This window comes from Aphidius gifuensis, linkage group LG5 (genome assembly GCF_014905175.1).
Source record: "Aphidius gifuensis isolate YNYX2018 linkage group LG5, ASM1490517v1, whole genome shotgun sequence".
Taxonomy (NCBI): domain Eukaryota; kingdom Metazoa; phylum Arthropoda; class Insecta; order Hymenoptera; family Braconidae; genus Aphidius; species Aphidius gifuensis.
This window is the reverse complement of record NC_057792.1, coordinates 11,927,109-11,940,097: the sequence shown is the minus strand read 5'-3', so window position 1 is coordinate 11,940,097 and position 12,989 is coordinate 11,927,109. Positions and strand designations below refer to the sequence as shown.

The 12,989-nt window shown below is 27.3% G+C and overlaps 1 protein-coding gene across 1 annotated transcript; it reads right to left on the bottom strand.

Moving 5' to 3' along the window:
- Window positions 1-7,193: 7,193 nt before the first annotated feature.
- Window positions 7,194-9,968, bottom strand: LOC122857618. Its single transcript, XM_044159871.1, is given in 4 exon segments — window positions 7,194-8,789; window positions 8,792-8,839; window positions 8,842-9,640; window positions 9,723-9,968. Coding segments are annotated over 4 exon segments (2,493 nt in total). The 5' UTR covers window positions 9,825-9,968; the 3' UTR covers window positions 7,194-7,245.
- Window positions 9,969-12,989: the final 3,021 nt, after the last annotated feature.

The window sequence follows — 12,989 nt, the reverse complement described above, 5'->3', positions numbered from 1 at the left end:
GTTTGAAAAAATTAATAAATAATGAAATTCTTTCGCAATAACAATTTTCTTGAACATACTTATTAAGTAATGTAATATAAACAATAACCTTTTATTAATAAGTATATATCCGATAGATAAAATAAAATATTTAAAATCACCCGCGTAAACGGTGATTGGCTCTGGTAAGCCTTTATGGTTGAAAATGATTTTTTACCGGCAAAAAATCCGGTTTAAAATTCTAAAAAAATAAAACACCGGTAAATTAACAATCCTAGAATTGGACTATCTTTAATAGTGCTTAACTAATTTTTTTAATGCTCAGTAAAAGTGGATGAAACAACCATATATTTGATACTTCTATATTGCGCATTAGGCTTGATTTTGTTGAGGTCTCAAACGGTGCAGACAATATCTCTCTGTCTTACTCTTTACAGTTGAGCTTGCTAATGTTAATTTCGGGGTTAAGACCAACACATATAAACATAAAGGCTCGTTACTTCGTATCAACGTTCCACTTATGGGAAAGCATAGGCGATGCGCAATATAGAAGTATTAAATATATGAAAAAACCAGCCCTTAAAGTTGATTCTGGAAATCTGAAATCGCAACAGATTTTTTTTTTTTTTATCTTATGTTTAAATGAAATAATTATCTACATTGTCAATTTTTTTTTGTTCGGTTTTTTTGAGATATTTACTGTCAAAGTTGACAACTTTAACAAGCAAGATATAGGCGGTATCTCATATTTTTATTAATAACTTTTTCAAAACGCAACAGAAAACGTTAAATTTCTATCAGTTTGTAGTGCTAGAAAAGACAAATTTTTTAATATAAATTTTTAGAATTTCGTCTTCTGCGTTTAAAAAATAAATAACTTTGAAATTCAAAAATTTCGCGAGAAGCGCAGCACACAGACATGAACACAAGCATGGCTTCAGTGTACGATGTAATCTTTGCTCGCTAGTGTGTAGCCACGACACACATACTACTAAAGAATTTGTTTTTTTCATCAGTGGCGCCACAAAAAATTTTAGGACACGGGAATAAAAAATAGCGTTATTGATATACGGGCCCTTCGTGGCATAAATATTGGTTCGGTGATGCGACTGGGAATCAACCTTAACTTTATGCATTTTAATTTTTTTTAAATATTTTCTATGCAACAAATATTTAAACGATAACAGATATTTTTAGGGAATTTTAATTTCCTATTGTTTTCGCTTTTCTTCTGGACCCCCCCAACCATGGTAGACACCCCCCCTAAAAAATTTTCTAAGTCCCTTAATCTTAACCAATACAATATATATCGAAAATATGAGTAAATATGAAGAAAAATATAAAAAAGTCACTGAATATAAAGAAAAAAAAGATAAATATGGGAAAATATCAGTAAATATAAAAGAAAAATCACCGAATATAAAGGAAAATATAGGAAAATATCAAAGAAAAATCGGTAAATATAAAGGAAAATATACAGAAGTGACTGAATATAAGAAAGCGATAAATATAGAAAAAATCGATAAAAGAAAATATCAAAGAAAATCGGTAAATATAAAGAAAATATAAAAAGTGATAAATACAAAGAAATAAAATATAATAACTGAAATATGAAAAATATAGAAAATCAAAATGAATATAAAGAAAAATACGATAATTATAGGAAAATATTAGGAAAATATTATGGAAAAATCATATTTTTCTACAAGATTTTTCAACAAAAAGATTTAAAAAAAAATTATTAACATGATAAATTATTAAATATTCAAGTTAAACAAAATATATACGATTACTGGAAGATTAGTGAGAAAAATTAATGAATGGTACCCATCAATAAATAATAAAGAAATAATGATACCAGTAGAAGCTAATATAAAATTTGAAGACGATGAGGAAAATGAAAATTAATAATTAATACTGATCATCTGGTTGTGGATCGACGTGGAAGTCTATGTGTCACTCCGCTACAGCCGTGAATCGTCATATACATATGGCACTCTGTCACAATCGTAGATCGTCACGTGGTCATCAGCAACTGTCTACTGTTCATCTCATCAATATATATATTCATCTCTTTAAATATATAATAATACATATTATTAAGAAAAACTAAAAACTTGTAATTGTAAAACTTATATAATGTAGCCCATAAGTACGAAATGACAAGGGCGTAATACTTAACAAATAAATAAAATAAATAAATAATTAATACCAAAAATTAATTTCGAGTTTAAAAAAATACAAGAAATCGTACATCTACCAATTAATTCATTTGCAGGTAAAATTATTTTAGCGAAAAAAAAAAAAAAAAAAAAAGAAAATTATTCAATAGTAATATTGACATTATTCAGATATCATCGCAATCATAATAGCAATAAATGAAACGGAATTTATATATGCAATGTCAGGACGGTCATTAAAATAAAGAACAATAACATTAGCAGACGACAGTGATTATGAAGTAAAATAAAATTCAAATGAAAAAAAGTTTGATTAAACTAAATAATGATATTAAATTTACCAAAGAAAATATATTTTAGATTAAACTAACCATATGGAATGAAGAGGCAGAAAATTTTGAGGGAAAAAAGGGTGATGTGATAGCATTAGAGGAATTGAAAATAAATAAATATAAAAAAATTAAAAATATAACGACGACTTCAGCAACTAAAACGTTTAATCCTGATTCAACCGAGGGAAAAAAGTAAATAAAATAATTACAATCGAACTCGACAATTTTGTAATAAATATTTAACATTGACAAGCTAAAATCATGGTACAACAAAATGAATAAAAACAGAGAGTTTAAAAGGTTAGAAGAAAGCGATTCTGGACATGAAGATGACCCATTAGAAGGAACAAGCAAAATGAATGAAAACTTAATAATTTTTAGTTGTAACAATAATCATTGTAACGATGGAGAATGAAACAAATTTGTAGTCACGAATTTCGATATATATTAAAAAAGAAAAAAATCAAAATTCCCCCGCAGGGAAGGCACAGTTGCTTCAGCAACTGTATGATCATTTTTTTATAAGCTATCGTCAAATTAATTGTTTCAAGAATAAACAAGAGTGATTGAAAATAAATTCTCATAAAACAAAAACTATATAAGACATACTGTAGAAATGATGAGGGCCGATTGATTTTCAGTACTTTAACTATATTATAACGCCAACGGTAATCAAATCCATAAGTTAACTAACCATTAGTTAAATTTTTTCAATTTTTAGTAATATATACATATAACTATAATTCTGGACGAGAAAACCGGCCCAATCACTTTATATAGTTCATTTGCTAAAAAGACTATTATCTTTAACAACAATTGGAATATATATTTAGACACGTAGCTTAAGGCGTTACCAGTGCTGGTAGAAAACAATGAACTATTGCTGAAATTTTTGTAGTAAATTCTTGAAATAACAATACGCAATCTTGAATTTTTTGTTAATTTTGTTGTAACTACTTATTTTTTAAATAATTGTTAAAGTCGACTACTTTTTTAAAGGTTAATCATAGGGTCTTACGGAGAGCCAAGTTTAGTTTTCCATTACCTGGTTAGCTATTTTGAGAAAAACAATTACAGATTTACCAAAAACTAGAGATTTATAAAAGAAAAAAAAGGAAATTTTTGATATAAAAATCAATAGGGCTTTGAGACCTTTTTATTTTACAATAAATAAAAATAAATTTTTGTCTTTGTCTAAATACTTGAGTGGAAGTGAGAAACAAGATTTTCTCCTTCTTTTTTATTGCTTTCGCACTCATAGAAATATTATGTTTCTAAACGCTATCCGAAAGAGGTCTCTAGATATGCGCGGGTAACACCTTAAAGTGTCTTACACACTGTTAAAAATATTTAGATAGATTTTACCAAAAAGATATGGAAGCTATTTCCCGGAGGCATGTTGGAAAAATTACAAAACCATGTTGTAAGTGTCTTATTGTAAGTTTCCAAACGTAGTAACTTTACAAAGAAAAATTGAAAATCTACAATACCGTCTTGTAAAACTGAATATTGTAATTTTACAAAGCGGAGTTGAAAATTTACAATACCATATTGTAAAACTGATTGTTGGAATTTTCCAAAGCAGAATTAGAAATTTACAACACAATATTGTATAAGTGAATGTTGGAATTTTACAAAGCGGAATTGGATTGTTACGTGCACGTAACATTGGATTGTAGCGTGCACGCTTAGTCTTGAAGGCCCTTTTCCTCTGTTCAGATAATTTTTCCGGGATTTTTCGACCGACAAACGTGCTGGTGCAGTTGATCTGTGTACCAAATCGTATTGTATAATAAAGGATTATTCGGAATTGCTCCGGATTATTCCGGAATTGACTCACTCCGAAAAAATACGAAGAAATCCGTAGCAATTTTAAAATAACTCTGCAAGTTATTAGGTAAAATGAAGGATATAATAAACGAATAAAAAATTTTTGTTAAAAATTAAATATTTTTGGATAAAAAAACTGATGAATATCGCGAATAATACACTTTTGAGCTTGTCCGAATTTGAATCGGCCAATTCCAAAGCAATACGGAGTGATTCCGGAATTGAACGGAGGATTTCCGGAGAAATTATTTCCACCAGGGATTACTGTTGCACAAAAATAGCTCTGGGCTCAAATTAATGAGTCATCAACAATTGTTTATAACAATAAGTACTATGCACTGTCTTATAATGAAAAAATAACCATGAAGGATTGATTTTAACGGTTTGTTTGAAAACAGTATGGCTCTCAGAAATTTAATTAAGAATTTTTTGAGCTTTATAAAATTTTTCAACGTCGATTTGTTCAAAAGTTATTCAATGCCTAAACAATTATTGTCAATTCGGTTTTTCATATTTTTTTAGAACGACTCGCGTTTATGCTGCAAACCTTCTTCACCTTGCTCGTTGTTTAAAAAATAAAAAAAAAACTATAAACTATTTTTTTTTTTCACTATATTTTATTACTTATTTTCTTTTTTTTTAAAAAAACTTTTTATAATTTTGGCGTTTTTAAATTAAAAAAAAAAAAAACAAAAAAAAAGTATAAATTGAATGTTTTTACATAAATAAAGTGTTATTATTATATAATTTAATAAATATTTGATCTCAGAGCTATATAGGAACCACAAAGTCTTTCGCCGAAGTTTTGAAAATTTTTAATTTTCAAACGGGAACGAATTCGTTACCAAAATTTTGTTTATTTTTGTAATAATTAATTTGATGGTAGCTCATGAATAATGTCTGTTATCATTCAAATATTTGTTGCACAGAAAAATCTTCAAGATAAAATCCATCAAATTAAGACATTTTGTTAATAACACTTATTGGATTGAGGATTATTTGGTGATTGAAATTATATTTATTAAAACGTATGGATTTGCATTATTTGTTGCTCACACATTCACTTTACCGGAATCGGGAAACATAAATAATCGAATCATTATCGAAAATATTGAAGTACAAATGGTAATAAGTATCTTGAAATCAGTATGAAATTAAGATTATAAAAAAAAATGATTGTCGGTAACAAAGTGTATCGAATAATACATTTTCACGTAAATGCTAGCTACATACAAATTATCAGTTAGTCTTTCAACTCCAGAAATATAGAAAGAGAAATCATAATGTTTAGAATTATATTAATATAATAAATTATATTGAAAACGAAAAGTACAATTTTTATAACGCACCGAGTAAAAAAAAAAATTAGATGTGTGATTAATAATTGATCTGATGCAATCTCGAGTGCTCAAGTAAGAAATGCTATGATGTGCTGTGGGTGATTTAATAATTGAATGTGATAGGTAAAAAGTACATATTTTTCTCCAAATAAACTTATATGATAATTAGTTTAGATAAAAATAAAACGAAATTTTTTTTGAAAAATACTTTTAATCATATAACTCGAGACATTCTTTTAATAAATCGACTTGAAATTTGACTGTAGCTTCATTATGCTACCGATTACAAGTATGATAAAAAATCATTTATTCATATTGTTTTAATTTTTATTATATGATTATTTATCAATGTCGAAAATCAATTTGTCTAACTTTGAATGAAAAAGAGTCGGAGAAATTTAATTCAGTAACTTGTCGTGTACATTGTTGACAGTATATCAAGAAGTTACAAATTTTCAGATATTTTAATAATTATTTACTGAGTTATTAATTTAACAACAAATTGCGAGCTTTAGCTATGTATGCGTGATCGTCAGTCTCTCGAACGCGTATGTTCGTTTGTATATCCATATAAATACAAACAGTATACGCGCAATTTGTTGTTAAATTAATAACTCAGTTAATTAATAAAAATATCTGAAAATTTGTAAAAAACTTTTGATATACTGCTCAACAATATTGCCACTGACAAGTTACTCAATTTTAAATTTCTCCGACTCTTTTCATTTTATACAATTGAATTTTCCTCGACATTAAATAATCATATAATAAAAATTAAGCAATATGAATAAATGAGTTTTTATTATACTGTTTGCAATCATAGCTTATAATGAAGCTACAGTCAAAATTTCAAGTCATTTATTAAAAGAAGTTGTCTCGAGTTATATGATTAAAAGTATTTTTTTCAAAAATTTCGTTTTATTTTTATCTCGTAAGTAATTATCATATAAAAAGTTTATTTGGAAAAAACAATGTATTTTTTAATTATCGACGACTGTATAATAATTTTAATTTTTCTTAATTTCCACCCACAGCAACATAGCATTTTCTTGACTTCGAGCGCTCGACGTGTTATTGCATCCAGACCCTCAATTGATGAAGTCACAAATTTATTCCTTAATATTTATCGCATCTTTTGTACCCTTGATACAATTACTTTTTATAGTTCTTTTGTATTTATTGCATTTCTAGCAAAAGACAATTATATTTCGGTCAATAAGTTAAATAATACTTTGTTATCATTTTAGTTGTTAAATATGAACCAATTTGTTGAATATACTTTTGAACGCACAAAAAGTTGAATCTTCTGAATAACTTTTGAAATTTATTGTAATAGTCAATATATATAAAAAGTGTAATTTAAAAAATTTCGATGAAAAACTTTTATTGTTAAATTTATATGTGAAAAGATAATAATTATATAATAAACAGTATTTGAAAAAAATTCAATATACAGAGTAATAATAATGTAAGAAAATTGAATATGTAATTAATAAAAAAAATATGTTAAAACAATACAAAAAAATTGTTGTCACTTTGCTTCTTTATTCACAAATTAATGGAAACAATTAACAAAATAATATATTATGTTGTTTCATTCTTTTCATCTTTTTTTTTAGCAGTGAGATGATAAATCATGTCTCTCATTCGACTGAGATCAACCAGTTCTGATGTCATCCTCTCAACACTATCTTCCTTCTCAGCAATTGTCTGTTCATAATTTCTACATGTTCTGAGAAGCCCTTCATTCTCTTGTTTTAGAGCTGCCATACTCTCTTGACTACTTTCAATTTCTCTATTTTTTTCTTGAATTTCTTGATCTCTTTTGGCAAGCCGATCTTGAAGTTTAGTCATAAGTTTATTCAATTCTTTGATTTTATCAGCATTTTCACGTCCTTCATTCATCAAACTCATTTTTTGCATCTCTAGATCTGTATTTCTTTCTTCAAAGAATTTGATTTTATCGACTGCAGCATTAAGTTCTTTTTCTAATTTTGACAACTGTTCAATTATTTTCGATTTATCTTCAACAATTTTCTTCAACCCTTGAATTTCTTTTTTTTGAATTTGATGAATTTTTTTACTTTCAATTTCAGCTTTTTGAAGTTTTTGTGTTAATCTAATTTTTTCATGTTTCAATCCTTCAAGACTTTGTTGATTGTGGAAAAGTAATTGATGCAGTCTACTTGACTCAGCAACAATCTGAGTTAACCTGTGTTGTAAGCCTATTGCATGATTGTCAGCAGCTTCTAAGTTTGCTTGATTTAGTCGTTCCGTTTGTCTCATTGCAGATAATTTGTATTCATAAAGCTCCATGATAGCAGATGTAGTTATGTCTGTGAATTTATTTTCGTTAAAAGCCTCTTTCAATTTATCTAAAATATCATCTAGTTGTTCTTCCTGTGACAAAGAGTAAAGTCGAACTATACTGGTATTAAAAGACGTCTCTTGTTTCAATGTTAGCCCAGATGTTATTCCAGTTTTAGTTTGAACTAGTACTAAAGGCTCCAATTCAACCATGCATTTTGAAACAGCAGATACACATTCTTGGGGAAATCCAACAGATGACATTAATAGAAGAGCTTTTTGTTTAACTTCAGCATCACCCCAGAATACAGCAAGTGCGATTATCATTTGTATTTGTTTATTTTGAATTAATGATGAGTACAGCCTCAACCAGTCTGAATCTTGAACTGCAAGATCAGCAGTAAATGACAATGCATAAATGTACATCGATACAGAAGAATCTTGAAATAAATTCCCAGGCCATTCTAACTCGGAATTTATGTCATTTTCTAAAATGGGTTTCAATAATTTTTTCATAGATTGCTCCGTAAATATTTGTACCACTTGTGCTCGGAAATTTTGAATTTTTATAAGTTCTTGTAGTAGTTGCAATAATTCTGAAATTTTCAAATTTTTTTCGAGGCTTCTCTTTTCTCGAGTTTCTTCCATTACATCATCTTCTGATCCAAGAGCCAGCATTATTATTGACAGGTCAATTTCACTCAAAAGATCAGGTAAATGTTTAGTTCTTCTGCTGTCAACCAAAATATGTTTGATCAATGAAAGTGCTTTGTTTGAGACTCGATCAACTGGAATCCATTTTATTGCAATTTTAATGAATATTTATACAATGAAATAAATTCTGTCAATTTTAGTTTCATTAAGGATATAAAAAATCAATAACAAGAGCAGCACATTCTGAATCAGTCATGATATCTAATTGATTCAAAATATTCTTTACGTAATTTGTATAGTTTGTACAGGAAACTAAGGCATTTTTTGTATGTTCATTTTGCCTGATATCATCGAAAAATTCAACAATATGTTGAATAAGTAGTACATCTTTTTCTGATAATGCTGATACCAAAGATCGAAAAGTTATATCTACAAAATCAAATATGAACTTTTCAGGAATATCTTGACTCTCTTGTTCCATAATCATGAGAATTTTGCAACATTGAACTCGAGTATTTACACTTGAGCTTTGAAGCTTGAGTAACATTCTGTGAAATGCTTTTGCATCGATTGTTCTCATTAACGTGTGGATTACAGAAATATTTTTGTAACAAAGATTTATTAAAATTCCTAATGACAATGTTATTATTTCTTCTTCTTTTGATTGCATAATCCATTGAGTTAAAATATTCATCAATGAGGGTATATGTGCTTCTTGCCAATGAATTTTTATTCCATAAGTCAATTCTTGAAGTAATTTTAGGACCTTTATGCGTTTTTCTGTTATTAAATTTGATTCTAATAAACGTGCTAGAACTTGGTAAAATTTGTAAGTGTGTATCAAAGTTTGACGAGCAGCTAAATTCTTAGAGACATGTTGAAGAACGTCCAGCGTACACCATGTCAATGATGTTTTTGATTCAAGGGTTTTTGTCAAGTTATAAAGACTTAAATAAAATTCGGATAATATTATGGAGCCAGGATCAAAAATTGTAAGATCTGCTGATATTTTGATTGCCTAAGAAGATTAATGAACACATTGAAAAAACTAAAAACTTATAAATATTAGTCATGGTTATTTTCGGGTTAAATACACTTACATTAAGATTTCGTTGTAAAACAGATGCTGTTGTTTCACTTGGATTTCTTGAGTACTCGGTTGCAGTAACAATAAAAGATTTTATATTGTGATATTTCTCCATTTTCAAATTGATATTTTGTCGCCAAATGATTGATATTGTTGTGAATAAATTCTATCCTTCTAAAAATAACAAACAAATAGTGATGTCGACTGATACGGTATTTAGTATTTTACCGGTATTAAATACGGTAAAATACGGTATTTGGTATCAAATTGAAATACCATACCAATATGCCTTTTACCGATTTTTTTATGTAAATACCGTAAAATACGAGTAAAATTTTCGATACGGTATTTTTACAACTATATAGGTGAAAATACGGTATTTTCTGTTTTTGGTACCAGCAAAAAAAAATTTTTTTTTTTTTTTTCATATAATTTCTAGATTATCAACCGTGGCACTGGTCATTAATAGCGGCCATATTTGATATTGTGTTTTATTGTAAAATGTCAATTGCTCAGCTGTTTTTATTATATTGCACATTCCACATTGACATTGACATTATTATTTTAAAAGCCGATATAATAACAAAGAAACTTTTCAAGTGTAATGAAAATTTATTAATATAAATACTTCTTCCAATAATACTAACTTTTTTTATTTAAAAAAACCTTATTTTTTTAAGGACAAATATTTTTTTTTTTTAATATTTTAATTTTGCTATATAATTTATTTACTGAATTTATTTATTGAATTTATTTATCATCCATAACTTCGTATGTATTTATTTTTATTTATACAATAAAATCAAGTTATGTTCATATATTTTTTATTTTTCAATACCATGAGTAACATCTCTATAGTTGTAAATACGGTATTGGTATCGAAAATTTCACTGATACCGTATTTTTACATACAGATTATTGATACGGTATTGAATAGTAAATTACCGTATCAATACCGTATTTTGTACCGTATTTGGTATCAAAAATAAAATACCGGTATTTGCACATCACTACAAACAAAATTTCAATCAGACGAAACAGTTAACTTTTCATTTTTTAATCTATCTATAGAGATATTGGAGTATTTCATAAAAATTGTAGGAGGCAAACTGTGAATCAAAAACTCTAGTTTTTTCCCAGTACTCTGGTTAAAGTAAGTGAAGAACAATTTTTTTATATAATAATAATATTTAACATCATCACTTTAAAAGCTTGTGGCCACTCTAGCATAGTTTTTACTTTTTCGACCAAGTTCTATGCCATTGCCATAGTACTATGGAAGAAAAAGTTCACATAAAACGGCTATAGGGCGGCGTTTTAATCGTTTCTTGAAACTGTTTCAGCAGTCCAATTCACAGGGCATTACAATTTAGGGCTTTTTTTCACCACTCACAGCGCTTGTGAAGCTTTTGTATGTAAAATCTATATAAAAAAAATTTTTACAAGCGCCATCAGCGGCAAAAAAAAGCCCTAAATTGTAAAAAATTTGCCCCGTGAATTGGACTGCAGCTGTACCAATGTGTACCAACTAGTGATGTAAATGACGGTCATTTTTTTTTTTGTGTCACGTCACAAAAAAAAATACCGTCTGTGACCGTCATTTTTTTTCGTCACATTTTCTCCGTCACAATTGGTATTTTTTTTAAATCTTCAAAATAGTTGTAAAAAAGACCGTCACAAAATAATTCGTCATTTTTTCGTCACATTTTTTCTGTCACAATTGGTTTTTTTTTTTTAAATCTTCAAAATAGTTGTAAAAAAGACTGTCACAAAATATTTCGTCATTTTTTCGTCACAAAATTTATTATTTAAAAAAGCTAGATAAAAAAATTCCTAAAATAAATGCATATTTTTTGTTAAATGTCCAAAATTTATATTGTTTTTATTTTTCTATATTAATTGCAAATTTATTAAATTGATATTTAATTGCTGAATGCTATTCAATTATTAAATGGTCGAATTTAATATTTTATGTTAAATGTCTAGCATTTATTATTGTTTTTTTTTAATTTATTCAATTGAACAATAAATATTTGTTACCAATATGGTGATTATTGGTTAGACTGCTGTGTGTGATAAATAATTAGATATTGAATTAATAATATTAAATATTTATAAATTTTTATTGATAATTATCAATTACAGATAACTGTTTATCAATAATTTATAAGATTTTCAACTCTGTCTGTGTGTGTGCGTCTGTCTCTTTTTTTGATAAAAAAAAAAAAATACGAAAGATACGGCAAAAAAAAGCCCTAAATTGTAAAAAATTTGCCCTGTGAATTGGACTGAAGAGTAGATTTGTGAATCATGTCAACTTGACTTCTCTACCATGTATAATTTGAACTCTTATTTATTATTTTAATACATGTACAAGTCAAGATTTTTTTCAGTTTAAGTTGTTGTTATTGTAATCTTATATTTATCTTCTAGAGTGAAACCGGCAGAAGATCATGAGAAACTTATCCATTAATGCAAGCGAATATTGAAGCACAACAAAGGCAAATTGTATACTGTGTGCGCCAAGAATTGTAGTGTATGGTGCGTTCACACACATATACAACTTGGCTCTCAGTGTGTTTCCAATATTCAGCGCATGCGTATATGGTAGAAATATACAGGTGTAGGTCCATGCGCATAATGTTTTTTAAGCCACAGAAGAAGTGCTGACCACCGGTTGCCATATTGGCTAAAGTGAAGGACTTTATTTAAATCATAAATTAAAATACATGGTTAAAAGATAGAAGAATAAAAAATCAAAAAAATTAAAAGATAGAAGATTAAAATTTAATAGAAGATTAAAATAATAAAAAATAATTCCAAACAAAATGATTAATTATATAAAAAATAAAAAAAATAAAATACATATTAAGCTTTTGTTACATATTTTTTAACTCTATTTTTCTTTTTTTTATTTATTATCTTCTATAATTTGCTTCATTAAAAAATGAGTCAAATGTACGTACAAGTATAAAAATTAAACATTGTATTGCATCCAGTGCAATATTTATATTGTTCTTTTTATCCAAATTTCTAGTTTGTTAACTAAACATGTAAAATTTCTTTTTATTTTATCTAATTGTTTTTGTGAAAAAGTAAAAGTTCAATTTCAATTGTTTTGCAACATCTATAAATACGTAGAATTATCAATAATATTTTTAAAGTTTTTATTTATGATTAACAATGATTAATAACTTTTAAGCATGCCATACATAAATAATTAACAGTACAACAATAATAATATGACAGACACACAGATTTACACACATGCAAACAAGAT